Here is a 20,577-nt window from a genome sequence, read left to right on the forward strand (position 1 = left end):
CTTACAAATGCAGTTCATTCTTCATCCTGTTTATTCACTGCATCAATTCTGATTGGTTATTTTGATCAAATACATATTCAAAATTTTAAAATTCTAAAAGCTTTTGATCACCAGACAATAATGAAAATGCCTTCTCATTTGTAATAGTTGTTGTGTTTAAACTGCTGTGTGTAACTGATAATGCTGCTAGTAAGCTTTGAGAGCTCGCGAGTTTTGGACTAGCAGTGAGGAAACACTGAAATAAGAGCACAGAGGGCAATTATTTTTCATGTCCTTTCTGACCTCTGAAAGTTCCTCAGTTTCAGGCTCTGTAGCAAGAGTATTCTGGCCTTTCTAATTATGTGAAGATTGTGAATATTATATGACAGGTGTTGAATATAAGGCTGCTAAGGGAGGAAAAAAAGCAACAGTGAAACAAACCCACAAAACTGATACGTACGTTACTTGAAATAAAATCAGCAGAGCTGAGAACACTCCAGTGAAAGGAACAACAGAGTTAGGACCAATAAAAAAGCTGCACCTGTAATAAAGTAAGAATACAAATGACTGAGTTACTTCAGTTGCGTAGAATTAGTCCTATAAATACAAGCTTTCTAGTCCATTATCAGAAATACAGTTATGCAAGTCCCTCTTAAGAATAATCTCTTGTAAACCTGACTTTTAATATCTATAAATGAAATGTGCTGCAGTAAGTGCTCTTTGCTTTCCAGGCATTGGAATAATGCGTATGATGATCATTTCCGTGCCAAGGGCTGGAAGAGGGGATTGAAATGATGGCCAGGCACTGGGTTTTCTTAAGACAGGAAATTTCAACTACTTGATTATTTTGCTTTAGTTTATTTTTCACATTCTAATGGATTTGTCAGTAGAAGGTGTAAATGCATAGTTAAATTGAATTGAGTCTTTGTGAAAGCTAAAAATAAAATTAAGAAATACAAGATCTTTCACATTACTAATAAGTAGTCAAAGTCTGTATAGAGTAATCTCTTTTCATGTGTAGCGCTAATTGCCAATAGTAGAAACTTCTGTACTGCCAACACTGGAAAATATATTTTGGCTGACATGTGGTGACCTGTGTCCATTACAAGCTCCTTTAGACATTGTTTTTCTTGCTACCTCATCTAACTCAGTGTGATATTTTCCCTGATAAGGTTTGATAGATTTTTGTCCTACTGGCTTTTTAAAAAATGACATTAATCAGGTTACTTTCAATATATATGTATTTTTTAGCTTGCGGAGATATTCCAGAACAAATTCGATCACCAAGTGGGACAATCACGAGTCCGGGGTGGCCCTCTGAGTATCCTGCCCGAATCAACTGTAGCTGGTACATCCGTGCAAAGCCGGGGGAGATCATTACTATAAGGTAACAGTGCTCCTGTATTAACCACATGGATTGAAGAAGCGCTGACTAGACGTTTTTAACTGCCAGTTGTTGACATTTTTAACTGCAGGTTTCCTCTTCCTTCCTGTAAATGTAGGATTTCTATTTTGTCTGGTTTCTGCCTTTCCTTTTGTCTGATTTGCTCTTACAGATCCACATCACATTTGTTTTCATGTGGAGAGTTGCTGACTAGAAAAAGTTTCTATATGCTTATTTATTTGATTTCTTTTTAATGTCCTTGAAATATAAGAATTTTGCATTAAAAAATCGATAGGAGAAATTCTTTAATGCTTCATTGATATGAAGTCTCACAGTGTGCTTAGAAGTGACAGGGTGTAAATAGTAAATCAATAGATATGATTGTGGTTTTGGAAGTGCTGACTTTTGGCGCTGGGAACTCCACACAGTTTCACGTACCTTGTAACTGTTCTAAAGAAGTAACATTAAAAGGTAGTATCGGATGTTCAGGTTCTCACCAGTTCATTGCCCATCACTGCCACAAGGGAAATCTAGGCTTGTTTTAGCATCAAGATACAAATTAGTATTGCTTTGCAGGCTGATTCTGGAACTGCATTAGCTGCAGATTTACTTCAATTTCCAGTACAGACCTGCTGACCTAAGAAGCAGATCTTCAATATGAAGTATTTGCTTTGACATCAGTTAGTCTTCTAAAGTACTGCTTTTTAGTGTAAACAGTCTTTCTACTAAATATTAAATTAGCATAACTGCCATGTAAAGTAAGTAGAGCTGTTCATCTACTAGAAAGCTTTCTAAACTTTTTCATACAATTTATTTTTCATGAAACTCATTTCTTTTTCTCTCACATGGTTTTCTTCCATTCTTGTATATGTTTCACATCTCATTTCTGGTTTACTGCTGTGTTGTCTGCACTGACCTGTTTTGCCCAGACTGTCTTCCCTTCACACTTCATTACCATGACAGTGTGTCTCGATACAGCTGTTCTCATGCCGTGACATACCCAGTAGGTAACCAAGTAGTGCAACTGGGCGCAAATCTTACCTGAAATCATGGTTTTGAACAATTTAGCTGTATTTATAACGTGAAGTCATATTGTTGGCTAAGTGTAGCATTAGCTAAAGTTCTGATGATATTTGGGTTAAATAAAATCACTTAGTATATGAAAGTAATTAAATGAGACACATAAAGACAATGTCATTAACAGATTTTTTTATTTTTTTTTTAATTACGGCTTAATTTTTTTTTGGTTTTGATTGGTTTTTTTTAGTAGCAAAACTGAGCTTCTTTAAGTACTGGATGCAATATTTTGGTTGATGGAATGTATTCTTGCTGTCCTAATAAAAGTACCATCACTACAAGGTTAAATCCCAATCTTACGTGGGTAGAGAGGCCACTTTTTATTTCTGATCAGAAAAGAACTTACAGCTGATTTCCACTTTTATGTGTAGCAATTACCCAGCAATTTTGACATCATCTTTCTTTTTTTTTTTTTTTTTGTGTGTGTGTTGTTGTTTTTGGGTTTTTTTGTTTGTTTGGTTTGGTTTGGTTTGGTTTTTTGTTGTTTTTTTGTCTCCCTCCCTCCCAGCTTTCAAGACTTCGATGTTCAGGGATCACGACGATGCAGCTCAGACTGGTTAACAATTGGAAGCTACAAGAACATGGAAGGCTACAGAGCATGCGGCTCCTCCATTCCATCACCATACATCTCTTCACAGGATCATGTTTGGATCAGATTTCATTCTGATGACAGCATCTCCAGAAAAGGCTTCAGATTAGCCTACTTTGCTGGTATGTTTCAAATGATATCTAGTTCCGTTTTATGGTTTTTGTTTTCTGTTTCAAGAGCTACTTCCTTCTACCAGGGTACAGTATATGCCTTTCCTGTAGTTGATTCAAGGTTTATTGAAAATATATATTGTCTAGATTATTTTGATCTTAAGTACAACAACTATTCAAAGCAGGAATTAGTGTTCACAGTAATGAGCAGAGTGAATGATTTGGAGGTGGGAGGAGTTTGCTATTCATTCTAGGCAACTTGGGAGGTTTTTTAACACAGCTTAAGATTTTAAATTTTTTCATCAGAATAAAGTTAATTGTTAAAATAGTTGGGTATACTTCTGAGAAGCATAAATACAGAGCAAGAGAATAAACAGTGGGATTTTTTTTTTGCGTTTGCATCATTTTTTCCCATCTCCAGAAGGTATACTCACTATTAAAACCAACAACAATCAAACAAAAAAAACCCTGTTATTTAAAAAACTATTAACAGCATAGATTACTGTAGCCAAGTATAGGTATGGTTTTGTATACGCAAAACTTTTCTTGGATAATTCAAGTATGCAATATAAGGTAGTTACCAAGAGTAATAGTTTAAGACTGTTTTGTGGGCAATTCTTGCTTGAGTAACTGTTGCCGAGAGGACAAAGACAGTCATGGTTAAAGACTAGTTCCAAACTTTTTTCTGTCCTTAAACAATATTAGGATTTTATATAGTAGCATGATCATGGTTTTTTATGTCCTGATAACCAAAAATACTCAGTTAGATTCTTCTTTGTTTCACAATGGTTTCATGTTCTCTTGCTTCCTCAGTATATGCCTATACTCTACTCTCTGGCCTGTTCCAAGTCTCTGTGCACTAATTTCAACTCCTCCATAAAACAGTTTATACTCTCTTACACCTATCCACTGCCACCCATCTTCAAAACTATTCCACCAAGATTCAGTAAAAGGGGCCCTGATCTTGTCTAACCTAAGCCATGTTTGCCCTATTCTGTGTTCTGTGCTCTTCCACAAACTTGAGGTTTCCAGATGAGCTCATCCCTTTTTATTGCCTGTTTGCAAATTTACAAAAAAGTTTCCTCTATGCTTCAGCTCCTGGTAGCTTAGCAAGTCCTGGGAGAAGTGATGCAGCCTTGCATTTGGTGCTGGCTCAACTTTCAGAGCAACTTTCTACCTGTGTTTTGCTTACTGTCTCACCAAAAAACATAATGGGGAGAAAAAAGCCACTGTCTAATCCATCATCATCTGCTGCTGTTTCTTCTAACTGCCCACGCACATCCTGTTATCCTCTGTAAGGTGTCGACTTCTGCCCGGCTTGTCTCCCTGGCCTCACAACACAGAGGGAAGGCAGTGTTCCTGCCTGAGGGCTTTGAGAAGGAAGGACCTTTTAGATAAGGATGTGGAATGGGCAAAGGAGGCAACCTGCAGGCTCAGCAGAGTTCTTCTGAAAATCCTTTTCTGTCTCTTTGTCATATCTTGGAACAATTCAGTATGTAACCCATGTTGGAAGAAGCTGTAACGTTTTCAACAAAGCAATTTTTTCTGTTGGGTGATTTTTTTCTTGTTAGCATCACACAGTGGTACCCAGTGCCTGATTTTTTACCACAAGATTGCCATTAATATTTACAGCTCCATGTTACAGCTTCTTACCCAACCTCCTTGCAGAAACTGGGAACTAAAAGCATTGAGCTAGGGTATAATCAATACCGGAACAAGTTCAATGACTCTTCTTATGCACATTCTACTATATTACCCCTCCACTTATGGCACACAGTCATTCAGTTTAGGCAGGACAAGTTTCAAATTCACTGCCAAAATCTATACTCATTATTTGCTACCCTAGTGTTATGAATGATGTGTTTGTGTGCCTGTGCATATACAAAATACATACATATATATATGTGATAGAACAAGATCATATATTTCTGATACTAGATTTGTTCTTGTGTTGGTGTTTTTTAACAAAATAAACAGCACTTTTATTTTTGTTTTCCTTTTATTCTCTGTCAGTGAATTTATTGACTTAAACACTCTTCAGCAGTACTTGTAACATTTACCACTCTTGTTGGTTCCATGTTTTTCCTGCATTTGTTTTAAAAAAGCCTTGCTTTAGCAATTGCCAATTTTTTCAAATGCTGATATTGTTGCACCTTTTTTGAAAAAATCATTTCAAGGTAGCACTTTTCTTTTTAGTGTTAAGATATTAAAATAGTAAAAAGGAGAACAGAACTGTGATGTGACTTGACCTATCAACGCAGATTTGTTGCAGCAAGGGAAATTCAGACTAGATATGAGGACCTTAACCACTTTGTGTTGTTAAGCATTGGAACTTTGAAAATACTTGATTGTACAAGGCCCTGAACAACCCAATCAGACTTTGGTTAGCCTTGCTTTGAGCAGATGATTTGATTAGGTGACCTCCAGAGATCACTTCCAATCTGAATTGTTCTCTCGTAAAACAAGATAGAAACTGTTTCTCCTGGAAAATTTTGTATTACAGTAAGTTCATCTTTCTTTTTTTCTTTTTTAAAACCCGAAGTATGGCAGTATTTAGATTTAGTGTGTATTTGTCTAATTTATTTCCTGAGCTACTGCTGTGTAGAACCATCTGCATTACAGATTTTTTTGGAAGTTTTTTGGAGGATAGACCATGGCAGTTTGTTTTATGGAGAGAAGCCTGACCGTTTTTACAGGAAAGAATTTGAGGAGCCAGCTAGTACTGCAGGACAAAACGTTTCTGTATTTCAAGTGACAGAGGAGAGAAACAGTATTTCTCAGATTTATTTTTAGCACCTTAGCCAGATTTTTCAGTCACTGTAAAGGAATGCTGTTTTCTTGCTTGGGTTAAAGTTATTTGACTGAAAGCAGCTAAGAATGAGGCTCATGCTGATGTGCTGACAAAATTCCAACTTGAAAAAACTGTTTTATCTTGAAACTTACTGAAATGTATGATTTACAGAGACTTTAAATAGTTGTTTCGCCATTCTGGGCTAGCTGGTAGAGCAAATAAATAGTGCAAACCATCAGGCGCTATATTTTAAACAGATAATATTTTTATAATTTCTCTTTTTTTATATTTCAGGGAAATCTGATGAACCAAGTTGCGATTGTGACCAGTTTCATTGTGCTAATGGGAAGTGTATTCCAGAAAGCTGGAAATGTAATAATATGGATGAATGCGGAGACAACTCGGATGAAGAAATCTGCGCCAAAGCTAATCCTCCAGCAGCTCCTTCCTTTCCACCTTGTGGGGACAAGCAGTTCCAGTGTCTTTCTCGTTTCACCAAGCTTTATACTTGCCTTCCAGAATCTTTAAAATGTGATGGTAACATTGATTGTCTTAACCTAGGAGATGAAATAGACTGTGAGGTGCCAACATGTGGGCAGTGGTTAAAATACTTTTATGGTACTTTCAGTTCTCCCAACTATCCTGACTTCTATCCACCTGGAAGCAACTGCACCTGGCTGATAGACACTGGTGACCATCGCAAAGTAATTTTGCGATTCACGGATTTTAAACTCGATGGTACAGGTTTTGGAGACTATGTCAAAATATATGATGGATTGGAGGAGAATCCACGGAGGCTGTTGCGCGTACTGACAGCATTTGACTCCCATGCTCCCCTCACAGTTGTTTCGTCCTCGGGACAGATAAGAGTCCATTTTTGTGCTGACAAAGTGAATGCTGCCAGAGGATTCAATGCCACCTATCAAGTAGATGGCTTCTGTTTGCCCTGGGAAATCCCATGTGGTGGAAATTGGGGTTGCTACACAGAGCAGCAACGTTGTGATGGCTACTGGCACTGCCCAAATGGAAGGGATGAAACCAACTGCACCATGTGCCAAAGAGATGAGTTTCCCTGCTCTCGAAATGGTGTTTGCTACCCTCGTTCAGATCGCTGCAACTACCAGAACCATTGCCCTAATGGCTCGGATGAAAAAAATTGTTTCTTCTGTCAGCCAGGAAATTTTCATTGTAAAAATAACCGCTGTGTGTTTGAGAGCTGGGTTTGTGATTCGCAAGATGACTGTGGAGATGGCAGTGATGAAGAGAATTGTCCGGTCATTGTGCCCACTAGAGTAATAACTGCAGCTGTCATTGGGAGTCTTATTTGCGGGCTGCTGCTTGTCATTGCACTGGGATGTACTTGTAAATTGTACTCACTCAGGATGTTTGAGCGAAGGTAAGAAGAACAGATGGCCTTGAGAAGTTAAATTTTTAAAATATCTTCATATATTTTGTTATACTTGAAACATTTTTATTGACATAAAATTATTTTTGCATGTTATTTCTAAAGGTGTTGTTCCTTTTTTTGACAGTAAAAAGAGATTAGTTAAAAGGGGATAGAAATATTCCGATCACTTAACTATTGAGTGTTAAGGATTCAGTTGTTGTTAGCAAAAGGAAAGTGGAAAAGCGGCGTTTCTGCAATTAAATATCTATGTTCTCTATTTAACAGCATGTTTCTTCTATTGTAGACTATCTCATACCAGGATTACACATTCTTCAACTTTCATAAAACAATATAAGCATCTCTCTTGGTGCTTTTTATATTTAGCCCATGCTTTTGTTTTAGGAACTTAACTGTTGGGTTGGTTTTGTTCTTGTCTCAGCTGGACAGACCCATAGGAATAACTGCAGAGACTTGTTGTGTATTCTTTGTCAATTAAATTAGTAGAACTTAAACTACTGAAATGTGTTCTTTCAGATTATAATGGTTTGGTGTAGTTTTACTCTTAAATATGTATGTATACACATCATAGTCTTATGTATGATGAAATTTCTTTTCTCTTTGAAAGATCATTTGAAACTCATTTGTCCAGAGTTGAGGCTGAACTCTTAAGAAGAGAAGCTCCTCCATCGTATGGACAGTTAATTGCCCAGGGTTTAATTCCACCAGTTGAAGATTTTCCTGTTTGCTCACCAAATCAGGTAAGATTCCAAAAGAGCAGGCACGTCACTTAACTTTTAAGGACGCTAAAAGAAAGATAGTTTAACTTTCATGTGCATTGTTTTGTTCTATAGCATTTGCTTGTCTTCCCTTCAGGACAGCACTATTATACTAAGGATTAGCCATTGGACAAAATGATGGTACGGTAGCACCACACAGTTTTCTTAGCAGGCTTTTTTTCTTATTAATGAATGCCAGTAACATACACTATAGGATCCCTCTTGCATGAAAAGTAATAGATCAGTGGATCTAGTTCTATGTTCTGTATTGATGATGTTGTGTAAAATAAGTTTGCAAGATAGCACCTTAAAATTTGGGAAAAAAGAATTTAGACTACTAATGCAATATGGTAGTTCATATCCGCTGTGCAAATATGTTTAGGTACAATCATGCCCATTATGCACAGAAAAGACAGTGGAAAAGGCAGGGCTGCAACATTGTATAAAATTAACAGGAATGACTAACAAAGTAAAAGCTAGTACATGGGAGCTGATGGTGTCTAGCCATCTTGATTCTTACATGGATCAGGAGTACAGTTCTTACTTGGTTGATGAATTTCTATCAAAACAATTTTTTCATTTTAAAAAATGACTTTAGTTATAATGCTCTTTTGTGAAATGGAAGAAAAGTCTCAGTCTAAGACTCCTGCTGTGCTGCTGTATTAGAGTTGACACTAACTTGTATTGTGTGTTGTAGTTAATAAAGCGAAGTTAGCTATTATTGCTGAGCATGCAAGAAAAATAGTTATAAGACCATGAGAAGGGGAATTGTTTTGTTGGTTTTTTTTTTTAATTTGAACAGAACTGGTTTCATTACACTTATTCTACCATAGATTTCACTTATTCTTTCACACATACACCTTCACAAGCAGCAACTGTGATCCATCACAAAGGATTTTGAAGAGGAAAATCATTTGCAATTTGCATAAGGGGCTTTGAAAACATATTGGAAAGAAAACATCATTAAGATAGTTCAGTAGCTAAATTAGCATTAAGCTCAGCTAATGAGGTTATTAATGAATACATGTAACGAACACAGTAGAATCCCTCCTTCTTGTTGGATGGGTTATGATGGTTATAATAAAGATCTGTATGTTTCCATTTAAAATCAGTTCTCTACTTTTACAAATTTGCTTGCTGTCATCTTTTCTGAAATGAAGCTTCACCAGTTTGCAATGCAGCTGCACTCACAGGCCTCCTGAGGTAGAGTTAGCTCAAGAAAGTCTGGCAAGACAGTGCAGTTGTCATGCCCAGATGTGCAAGTCCTTTGGTACAGGTAGCCTGGAACAAACCAGTGTTTGCACATCCCTACCCTGTATGGGAAACTTCAGGTTAGCTGTGCATTAGCACGTTTAGGTAGCATTATGTTTTTTCAGACAAACTTAGCTTGCTCAGACCTGTTTTTTGTCAGGAAACCCCATAAAGGTGGCCTAAAGGTCTTGGGTTTTACTAAAATGCATTCTTGTGATAGAGAGGACAGTTCTGAAAACCCAGACATGTAGTGGCCGCAGTGAGAAATTGGTGCCAGAGCTTCTAAAAAGCTGTGCAATTACTGACATTTTCTTTTATCTTCTGTTTGACTTAAATTGAATTAACTACTCGGTGTTCTTTGCATGTATTTTAAATTATTTTTCAGAACAAAAATATAATGGAATTTGAAAGACCTACTGAAAGTGGCAATCTTTTGTAGCAGCACGTAACAAAGGGTAGTTTCTATGTAACTGTGGTTTCACACTCCATAAAAATACCACTGCATGTACAATAGTTTTGAACAATGGAGAAGTGTTAGTAAATTCCCATTATGAAGACCACAATTTCAGATACGGCTTGTGGCCTTGAAAACTTGAGTAGCTATAAGCTATGAGCTGAAGTTCATTCTGTGAACTATTGGAAGAGCTAGGCGGCACATGATGTGTTTGGATACTGTGCTGTGGACATCCTGTAGTATCTGCAGGATTGTGGAAGGGAGCAGAAGGTGATAGCATGAGCACACTGAAGTTCAGTGTTTGTAAACTAAGTGAACTATATACATGTATGTTAAATGTTTCATTGGAAGAAAGAGCTATTCTGAAGGCTAATCTGTATTTTTGCCATAATCTTCATTAAAAAGTTGTGTATATAGATTTTATCCTGTAATTAAACACATCAGTGAATATTTTCAGAATTATGGGCATCTGGCAGATCTTCTGCCCTGGTATTTGAGAATTGAGCTATATAGCTGAAGTACTGTTTTCTGTAAGTTTGAGGAAAGGAGTCCCAAATCAAAGGTGTTAATATTTTTGTTTAACGAATTAAAAGTTATGCAAGGTTTTAAGCGGAAATATTCAGGGATGCATTGTTCTATAGCTGAATGACTAGAAAATGCATACTGAATTTGGGAAATACATGGTTTGGAACACACAGGATAATTAAAGGAAAGTATTAAAACATTTTGAAATTGGAATTAACTGATTATGCCAGAATGGTGGGGGGGGTGGAATCTAACTACAAGCCCCTGCTAGAGGGGATATTTAATTTAGTCTCTAATTGAGGCAGCCCCATGGTAGTGGATAAGGAAAGGTCATCTCTGTTAAATCTTTCTGGAAGATTTCATTTTTAAATCCCAAACTTTTTGAGGTGTGTTTCTGTGTACTGTACTTTAAAATCCACAATGACTACTTTGTCTGCTTAGTAAGATTGTGTGTAACAGATCTTGCATACCTGCTGTACTATACCTTTTGCACCGGATCTGTAGGTCTACTGTAGTCAGTGTTCCATATACAGATTATAGTGCACTTGTTTATTTAGAGGTCCCTGATTTGGACAGAAACATACCTTATGTACTTTATTGCTCTTCTATTGCTCCTTTTCTTTCATACACATTTCTGATTAATTTCCCTCTTCGTATTGGTTTTTTCCTCAAGAGAATCTAGGCTTCATTCATGCATGGTTTGTTTTTAACATAGCCTGTTGCTACGTATACTAGTTCTTTATAGTAAAGAAACTTTTTTTTTTTAGAGAGTTAAAGACTCTACATTTAACTTTGTGATTGTATGTCATTTTTCACATTACTTGTCATTTTTCTTCTGTTAGAACGGTGCCAACGTCCTGTCAACACTTGATTGTTGCATGTTTTCTTATTTAGGCTTCAGTTCTGGAGAACTTGAGACTGGCAGTACGATCTCAGCTTGGATTTACCTCGATCAGGCTTCCTATTGCTGGCAGATCAAGTAACATTTGGAATCGAATTTTTAATTTTGCAAGGTCACGTCATTCTGGATCATTGGCATTGGTCTCGGCGGATGGAGATGATGTTGCCAGCCAAAGTACTAGTAGAGAAGCAGAAAGAAATAATACTCACAGAAGTCTGTTTTCAGTTGAATCTGATGATACAGACACAGAAAACGAAAGAAGAGACACAGCAGGAGCAGTCGGTGGTGTTGCTGCCACCTTGCCCCAGAAAGTCCCGCCTGCAACAGCAGTAGAAGCACCGGTGGGTGCGTGTGGGAGTTCCTCTGGGCAGAGCGGCGGTAGCGGTACCAGGGATGGTGGCAGAGAGGTGACGACTGTAGAGCCCCCAAGCACAAGTCCCGCACGTCACCAGCTCTCTAGTGCGCTAAGTCGTATGACTCAAGGCTTACGCTGGGTACGCTTTACTTTAGGGAGATCAAGCTCAGTGAATCAGAACCAAAGTCCTTTGAGACAGCTCGATAACGGGGTAAGTGGAAGAGAAGAGGATGATGATGTTGAAATGTTAATTCCAGTCTCTGATGTAGCATCAGACTTTGACATGAATGACTGTTCAAGACCTCTACTTGATCTCAGCTCAGATCAAGGACCAGGGCTTAGACAGCCTTACAATGCAACACACCACGGTGTAAGGCCGTGCAGTCGAGATGGCCCCTGTGAGAGCTGTGGCATCGTACACACTGCCCAGATACCTGACACTTGCTTAGAAGCAACAGTGAAAAATGAAACTAGTGACGATGAGGCATTATTACTCTGCTAGGTACGGATTGTTTAGGAAAGATTGTGTACAAGTTGGAGCAATATCTGTCATTGTTTTGTACTTCACAGTTAAAACTAGTTTTTAGTTTTAAAAAAAATCCAGGACAGCATTATGTTGAAACTATTTTAGCCTGTGTGGTTGATTAAACATTTCTTATACTGGATGACGTTATGGAACTATTCGAGTGATGTTTTAATGGCTCTGAATACACAATGTGTGTATCCAGTATAATCCGATTACTCTTTAAACTGAAGTTATCCTGTTAGTTTCAAATTGAGTTTATCCTGGTACTGTAGTTCAAACCAGAAACATGGCTGCTGAAGACTTATTTGGCTGCCTGTTTAACCCCATATTAACAGGTGAATTTGTACAGAATTTTCCTTTAGGAATTGACTCTGTTGTTTTATTGCCAACATACTTGTGATTTAATATACTAAATGCTGGTAAGGGTTCTTAATGTAAAATATGTACTTTTCTTTGAGTTTATACAACACTTTGTCTAAATATTCTTGAATTTCGTCATAATGTGAACTTATTTAAAGGGAGGAGAAACTTTCTCCAAGAGCATTCTTTTTCTCTTAGAAGTACAAAATGCAATGATTTGTGAAATTTAGATATAATAGATAAACTGATGGCAAAAGCTTTTATAGCACTGACTTTCCTAAACTGCAATCTAACATGGTACAGCCAAATAGTATGTAAAATCCCCAGTCATTAGTCTTTTTGATTTGAAGTAAAAAAGGGCCTATGATATTACGATATGTGTTAGTTATTTAAATATCCAATATGTACAAATACACTACAGAATTAAGTTCCAACTGGTAATAGATCTTTCCCTAGTACTGTAGGGTGTAAAGCTTGTTCGGACTCAAGGGATTTGCACTAAAATCATATTAAGGTCTCTAATGAGCTTAGTGCACAAGCACTATCACTTTAAGTACTATTACTGTCTAATATTGCAATGGCTATATATTTCCATGGCTCTTTTCTTGGGGTGTTGCATTTTTGTTGCAATTGAATTTGCTTTACTAATTCCCTATTTATTCGTTGTATTTAAAAACTGGTCTACTTGGTTGCAGACTAGTTGTTTTAAAAGCAAAAAGAAATCCCTTTTAGTGTATTTTTTTATTATATTACATGTTGGAGCAAAACAGATCAGTGGAAAAAAGCTCTTAACTTCCAATTTTGTGAAAAGCAGGTTAATATGTGGCTACTAGCGTGACAACAAGAATCTACACCTTTTAAAAACAAAAATGTCAACTACTGTTTTATTTATTCTTTGCCAGTCTGTTTTTAGTAGGCTTAAAGATCCAGTATGAAATGTATTTGTGTGTGATTGTATGCTATTTATTAAATTTTAAATACTTTGTTGAATGTCATTTTAAAGCATGTTTAAAGTCTTGTGCATTTCTGTCGTGTTATGCTGTCGGGCAGAACTGACTAAAATGTTTTAATATGTATCAAAATTGAATTGAGTTTTTGTTATGTTTTTGAGGTACTTTTAAAGATAAATCCAAGGTCTGTCTGACTTTTTATTTTAGTTTTTAAAAACCCTCATCTCTGAAGTACAAATCACATGCAGAAGAAACAAATAGCTGAATGGATTCCAAACCGTATAAATCTTCTCCCTCTTCTCTTCTTTCACAGACACAGGGATGAGAAAAGTAAACAATTTTACCGTCTGGTTGACTTTATTCATGAGAATTAGCAGGTAAATTCTGAGTTCAGGACATGGTTATGTAGATTTGTGCTTTTGAGGAGAACCTTATGTGCAATACAGTTGTAAAAGATTTTATTATAATGACCCGTGTGGTTTCAAGTTTCAGAACAAATCACATCACACTGGTACCAGTTCAGGTACAGATTGGCCCATAATTACACATACTTGAGTAAAAGTCATCAATGGCCATTTTTATTCACATTGAATAATATCTGAATCTGTGGGTAATCATTAGTCTGATTTCAGTGGCGTTGCTTACAGAGCAGGCAACTTTGCAATAGGAACATGGTAACACACCCTGAAATACATGTGAACAGTACATCCTGGTATAAAATACTGGGTTTTTAAACCTTCCTAACTAATTGATATTAGAAAGTGGTTACGGAAATGTTTGTCCCCGAGGCGGATGCATTTTGGAGAGTCTTCACAGAATACCTTCGGTGTTATACACACACGTAGTGATCTAACTTTGTTCCATTAGATGCCCCAAATAGCATGTACCTATGGACTCCATATTGCAGATGTAAAAAGAACACAATGTTTAATTTGTTTTAAAGGAGAAATGCTACACGTTTAACTGAGAATTTACATTTGATTGAGAATTTGGAAAATTGTAAATAAAATTCATATTTGTATGAGGCTAATTTGTTGCAGTGATTTTTTTTCTTTGTGATTTTAAAGGGAGTGAACAATTTTTCTTTTAGTAGTGATTGTGGGTATGTTGTTTGGTTTGCTTTTACTGAGACTTCTGTTAAGTCATATCCCTTTCATTTTGTTCTGGAGAGCTTGAATTAACATTTTGTTCAAATGATTCTTGATTTAGCTCAGCTGCGCTAGGGCATTTTGAAGAAACGTCAGAATGATTCACTCTGGAATTATCTTATTTTCTGTAATAAATCACTTTCATCTGAAAGCTTTGAAGAATGTAGGTTGTTGTGAGGCGAGTTTTCTCCTCATGTAAATCTTTGGAAGCATTGGAAGGAGTTTGTCATTGTTTCTCTTCATGTATCGTGCTTTTCTTGTCACTTGATTTGCATTGAAACATTAAGGGGGCTGAATGAACCTCCAGTGCTTCAAGGGCTTGTTTTGTTTCCAAAGTCAAGTCCATTTTCAGTACAATTTCAGCAAGTATTGCTGATAGCTCTTTTTTCAAAACAGGTTCTCGGAGAGGATGCTGGAATTAGTTGCAGTATCTTGTGTTCCGCTTCCTATGCAAATGCCAAAGCAAGAACTTGTGGCAGAGCTTGGATTCAGTCTAGGAAAATCACCATTCAAATCTGGGACACGAATACTTTTCCAGTGAGTTCTCACATTAAATACTTACTGCAGATCGAAGTTAATCATGGGTTTTCCTGTTGAAACAAGGCTTTTTCTTCCTTTCTGAGAAGTGAATGTTTACTGACCTGTTTTATTCTGCACCTGTTTGACTGCTGCAGTTGTCCTGCACATTTTCCATAAATCTTTAACAGCTTTAATCTTCCTGTAGCTGTGATACGTGATTTTTTTTTTCTCTTGACTGTGTCTCTTTTCTGAAAATAACCAAACTTGTACACGATATCATCTACAATCCAGTTGCCCCAAACAGGGTGTGCTCTGAAAGGACAAGAGAGAAGTCTGTCCTGTCCTTTTGCCAAGTCATTGAAGGTATGGAGAAGTAAACAGATCAATAGTTAGAACTGTTTTCCTTCTCTCTCCTCTTTTGGGATTTGACTACTGTAGTTAGTTTTCCCTCAAAATGAATTAAATTAGTTCATGCATATTGGTCTTGATATGGAGGTGTGTTCTAGAAGAATGTTCCTAGCCTGTCAATGTATGTGTCCACTTGAGGCTTCCATTCACATCCAGTGATTTATTTGGTGAATAGTAACTTGGGGCAAGAGAATATAGTTTCCACTAAACTGAAGCTAGAGAGCAGCGTAGGGGAAAGGGACCCGGGGGTCCTTGTGGACAGCAGGATGACCATGAGCCAGCACTGTGCCCTTGTGGCCAAGAGGGCCAACGGCATCCTGGGGTGTATTAGAAGAGGAGTGGTTAGTAGGTCAAGAGAGGTTCTCCTTCCCCTCTACTCTGCCCTGGTGAGACCCCATCTGGAATATTGTGTCCAGTTCTGGGCCCCTCAGTTCAAGAAGGACAGGGAACTGCTGGAGAGGGTCCAGCACAGGGCAGCAAAGATGATTAAGGGAGTGGAGCATCTCCCTTATGAGGAAAGGCTGAGGGAGCTGGGTCTCTTTAGTTTGGAGAAGAAGAGACTGAGGGGTGACCTTATTAATGTTTACAAACATATAAAGGGTGAGTGCCACGAGGATGGAGCCAGGCTTTTCTTGGTGACAACCAATGATAGGACAAGGGGCAACAGGAGGAAACTTCTTCACAGTGAGGGTGAGAGAACACTGGAACAGGCTGCCCAGGGGGGTTGTGAAGTCTCCTTCTCTGGAGACATTCAAAACCCACCTGGATGCCTTCCTGTGTAACCTCATCTAGGTGTTCCTGCTCCAGCAGGGGGATTGGACTGGATGATCTTTTGAGGTCTCTTCCAATCCCTGACATTCTGCGATTCTGATAGACAAGATTATCTCCATAACTGATGGGGGAAATGAGAGAAGAAGCTCTATAAGCAACCTAGGTTAGAGATTCCTGATTGGACTTTGAGAAAGGGCATTTGGGGAAAGCCCGCATTACAAAACATACCTGATCTTTGTGAATATTCTGACAAAAATCTGTGTTTGTAAAATTTCCCTCTGTCCTGGAATCTAGCAGAAGTGTTTACATTTCAGCATTAGTTCCTCCTCCTGACTCAGTTGTATTATCAAAGTACCAAAGAAAAAACACAACCTGAAAGAACTTTACTTGTATTCAATTTGAAAGATTATTCCACATTACAGTGACCCTGTATGCTGCTTATGCAGGAAGGAAAGGGGTGGAACACAGGAGGCAGAAAATTAAGATGAAAAGATGAGTCACTGTGTTTTGATTTTGAATGATGAGGGAGTTGTAATAAAATGGATTAGAAGCTCTAAAGGAATATAATTATAATCTATTCCATTGTGAAAATGATTTTTTTTTTGAGATAAGCACTTGGAGACCCCCCAAAAATAAGTCAGAGTGGGTGGGGCACGTCAAATCAGGAATGTGTAAGAGAAGGAAAGGAGGAGTTCTGGTTCAGGGTGCACTTCCTAACAAGAAACAATGGTTTCTTAGGCAAAATGTAAAGGGCAGAAGAATAAGCTTGTTTGAAGGAATAAGAAAAAGATCCCTGAAACAAGGACACATTATAGAGAACAACAGGGGCAGATATCTGAGTCAGAGGCAAGGCAGAATAATTAGCAGAATTACGTTCGTAGCTTTGCAACCAAATAGTTGTGCATCTAAAGGTACGACAAAAGAAACACTGAAATAATTTTTAGTTGCTTCTCCAGGTCTAGAAAATGAAGCAAGAACGATTGGTAAAATGTATTGGTTTAAACCTGTTGTCTTTCCTATGGTCAGTTAAGAAGCACCTTCGAAAACTCCAGTTAGAGGTGGTGGTTCTGGAGCATCAGATGAGAAACAAAGGCAGGAGCAATATACAGGATAATGAGGAAGGTCATAGACGGGCAGCTTAATTCTGCAGTGGTATGGCAAGGGATAAGAGGTGTTTGGTTTTGCTTTCTGTTGCCTGGTATGTTGAGCAGCAGTTATAACTCTGACTTCACATTGCTTCAAAAGATAAATGTTGAGTTTGAGAATCAGCCAAAAGAATATAAATAGTATTATGCAGTGATGCTGGTTGGTTGGTTGGTTGGTTGGTTGGTTGGTTGGTTGGTTGGTTGGTTGGGGTTTTTGTTTGTTTGTTGTTGTTGTATTTTTTGTGGGGTTTTTTTGTTTGGTTTGTTTGTTTCCAGATAATGCATTAGTAAAAATACCAGTTTCCAAAAGAAGCTGATTTCTGTGATTTTGTGGTTATGTTTCTTGGAGTTTAAAATATCCCACCTATGAACTAGCTTTATTTGACTGAGATTATCTACCAGGAAGCAACGGACACATCTGATCAGCCTCTTTCCCAGAATGTCCTGGCACCTAGAATTTCAATGCCTGAGCTGAACTGCCTTTGCGGTCTCATGGATTTTTAGAAGGTGGTTGTTTTATTGGATGCTTAATAAGGGAAGTGAATACTGAAAAGAGCATGATATTACAGTTCCTTAGGGGCTGCTCTGCTGGGTTCCTGATCTTTTCCTTGGTTGTGCTGTCTGTGATCTGTTTGTGTTGAGCAAGTTCAAGGAGCAAGAAGCACTTAGTCTTACGGAAACCAGGCAGAACACTCACCACCTATTGTTGCTTTTAAAAAGTAGTATGGTCTTCAGCACGTGCAACAGTTTTGGCTGGTTTTCTTTGTGTCACAGATGTGGGGTCCACAGCTGGATGCTAATGAACTGCAGCATCACTTCAAATATATTTGGGTAAAGATTGGCACTTGGAGCTTCAATGTGACCCAGTACTTAACACTAAGAGAGTGTATTTATCATTGTACAGATGATCAACTACAGAAATCAACTCCAGTCACAATCCTTTTTTTTTAGTCTGGTTTTATTATAGAAAATGAATATTATGTACTTGCTTGGAAAGCATTTACAATTGAAGAAACCTTTAGAGATTAGATTTTAGAACATCACCACCTGTTTGTGTCTGCAAATCTGTCTCATGAAAGTAGCCAGCACCAGATTGTTCAGAAAACTATTATAGTTGCGAAGTTTTGGTGAGGGGTACCTGTCTCACAATGATGAGGTAGAATTCCATGTAAACCATCTGATTTTATTGAATGAATGTTAAATTCCCACTGCAGAAATGAGGGGTGTGAAAGTAAATGCTAGGTAACCTGATGTTATGGGTTCTTTATGAGAATTGCAGAGAAATGCCTATTGAGTATTCCACGTCCTTCTGACTTTCTGAATATGGGAAAAGAGAATCACTCATTCCCTTCTGTAAATCCAGAGTTCACATCAAACTGACACATCTTTACACTGAGTGTCTAAACCAAAGTGCTTTATCCAGCATTACTGAAATCAGTGTCATCCTTTCTGCTCATTTTCTGGAGTTGAAAATCCAGTTCATGATCCAGTCTTTCTTCCTTGGAGGAAAGTTGTCAAAACTGGAAAATATGTTTAATAACACATTTTCATTAGCTGAGCTTTCCCTCCACTGCTTATCATCAGTCTCTAGTTTCCTTCACATAACATCCTTTATTGTTTGTCCAAAAGCTTGTTTGTCTGCATGCCCCGCATTTTGAGATATTCATCTGCTTCACCAACTTTTATTTGAAGCTTAATGTCAGTAAGAATCTTTGGACTAAGGAAAACCTGAAGACTGATGATAGACGGGCTTTTCAGAAATAGGGTATAGTAGGAAGGATGTTAAAACGGAAGAAAAGGCAGGATAAGACTAAGATGGGATAGTTACAGGATAACATTTTATGCTGGGGGATAGCAGTTAAAGGTTCCAGGGGGAGGTGGGTGAGCATGTGCGCACCTCAAAAGATTTAAACTGATTGTGTCTTCATTATAATGACTTTCAGAAGATGTCCTCAACATCTTCTGAATGTTCCAAACTTCATTCATCCATTTCTTGAAAATCCATTCATTAATTTGCTGAATTATTTTATTTTGGTAGGTAAGTAATAGATATGGATTGGGTTTTCTTCAGGGTTCTTCATCTTAAATCCAGTAAGTTAATCATTAGATTACTGACCGTTCTCTTTGATCATACTTCTGTGATAGGTACACTAAACAAGACATTCCAAAGTTTAGATTTCCAGGATTACTTGCTTTGCTGCAAACCACAAAAGCAGTAGCGTAAGATTCAAGTTGCAACTGATGACTTTCTACAATGTCTCTCAAATCATTGAACTACTATGTAGTATTTTAGTATGATTAAATATTTCTTAACAGGAAACTTCTCTGCACAGATGTTGTTTAACCCCAGCCGGCAGCTAAACTGAAACTGGTACAGGGTCTCGCTTTGGTCAGTTGGGGTCAGCTGTCCTGGCTGTGTCCCCTCCCAGCTTCTTGTGCACCCCCAGCCCACTTGCTGGTGGGGTGGTGTGAGAAGCAGAAAAGGCCTTGATGCTGTGTAAGTGCTGCTCAGCAATAACTAAAACATCCATGTATTATGAATACTGTTTCCAGCACGAATCCAAAACATGGCCCCATGCAAGCTGCTATGAATAAACTCTATCCCAGCCCAAACAGGTACAACAATGCAGAGTCAGCCACTGATCACAGAGCAAAGATTTGTTTTAAACTATGCAAAAAGTATAAAAGATGATTAAAAAAAGAGGATAAAAAGAGTAAAAAGCTTTGTGTATGAATGAAGGTTACAAAGCCAATTAGGAGCCAAAGTCCTTGTAGCAAGAACAATACATATTCAGTTATTACCAAGAATATGAGACCTGTTGTGTTCTCACAATATTGTAAGGATTATTTCTGTCCCACAAATGGTATTTCAGGCCATTCTTTCCAGGGACAGCTGAGCTGTTGAAATATCAAATGTTTACCAAATGCATGTAAGTGCAGCTGATGTGAGATTATCTTCTTTGTCCAAATGGACTGAATAAAAGGGCTGCTTAGATAGAATGTCATTATCTACCAACAAACTTTTTAATGTGTTCAAAACCACCTGTGGGTTAGATTCAGTTATCCTAAGCACACCATTATAAGGTCAGACACTCAATTACCTTGTTGGTTTGTGGGACCTACAGCTCTGAGTTTGGCATGAAGTTCCAGGTAGGAATGTTTGTAGACACT

At 37.8% G+C, this 20,577-nt stretch overlaps 1 protein-coding gene across 2 annotated transcripts in view; it reads left to right on the forward strand.

Annotated features, from left to right (window-relative positions):
- The window catches only part of LRP12 (LDL receptor related protein 12), a 49,102-nt gene extending 34,657 nt beyond the window's left edge, over positions 1-14,445 (forward strand). For both annotated transcript variants that reach the window (XM_065831063.2, XM_071803866.1), the window contains 5 exons: positions 1,231-1,366; positions 2,949-3,151; positions 6,225-7,326; positions 7,943-8,075; positions 11,218-14,445. In XM_065831063.2, coding sequence (XP_065687135.1) covers positions 1,231-1,366; positions 2,949-3,151; positions 6,225-7,326; positions 7,943-8,075; positions 11,218-12,081 — 2,438 coding nt within the window. In that variant the 3' untranslated portion in view covers positions 12,082-14,445. The remainder of the gene's footprint in view (positions 1-1,230; positions 1,367-2,948; positions 3,152-6,224; positions 7,327-7,942; positions 8,076-11,217) is intronic.
- Positions 14,446-20,577: the final 6,132 nt, after the last annotated feature.

The sequence above is a fragment of the Patagioenas fasciata genome, chromosome 2 (genome assembly GCF_037038585.1).
Source record: "Patagioenas fasciata isolate bPatFas1 chromosome 2, bPatFas1.hap1, whole genome shotgun sequence".
Lineage (NCBI taxonomy): Eukaryota > Metazoa > Chordata > Aves > Columbiformes > Columbidae > Patagioenas > Patagioenas fasciata.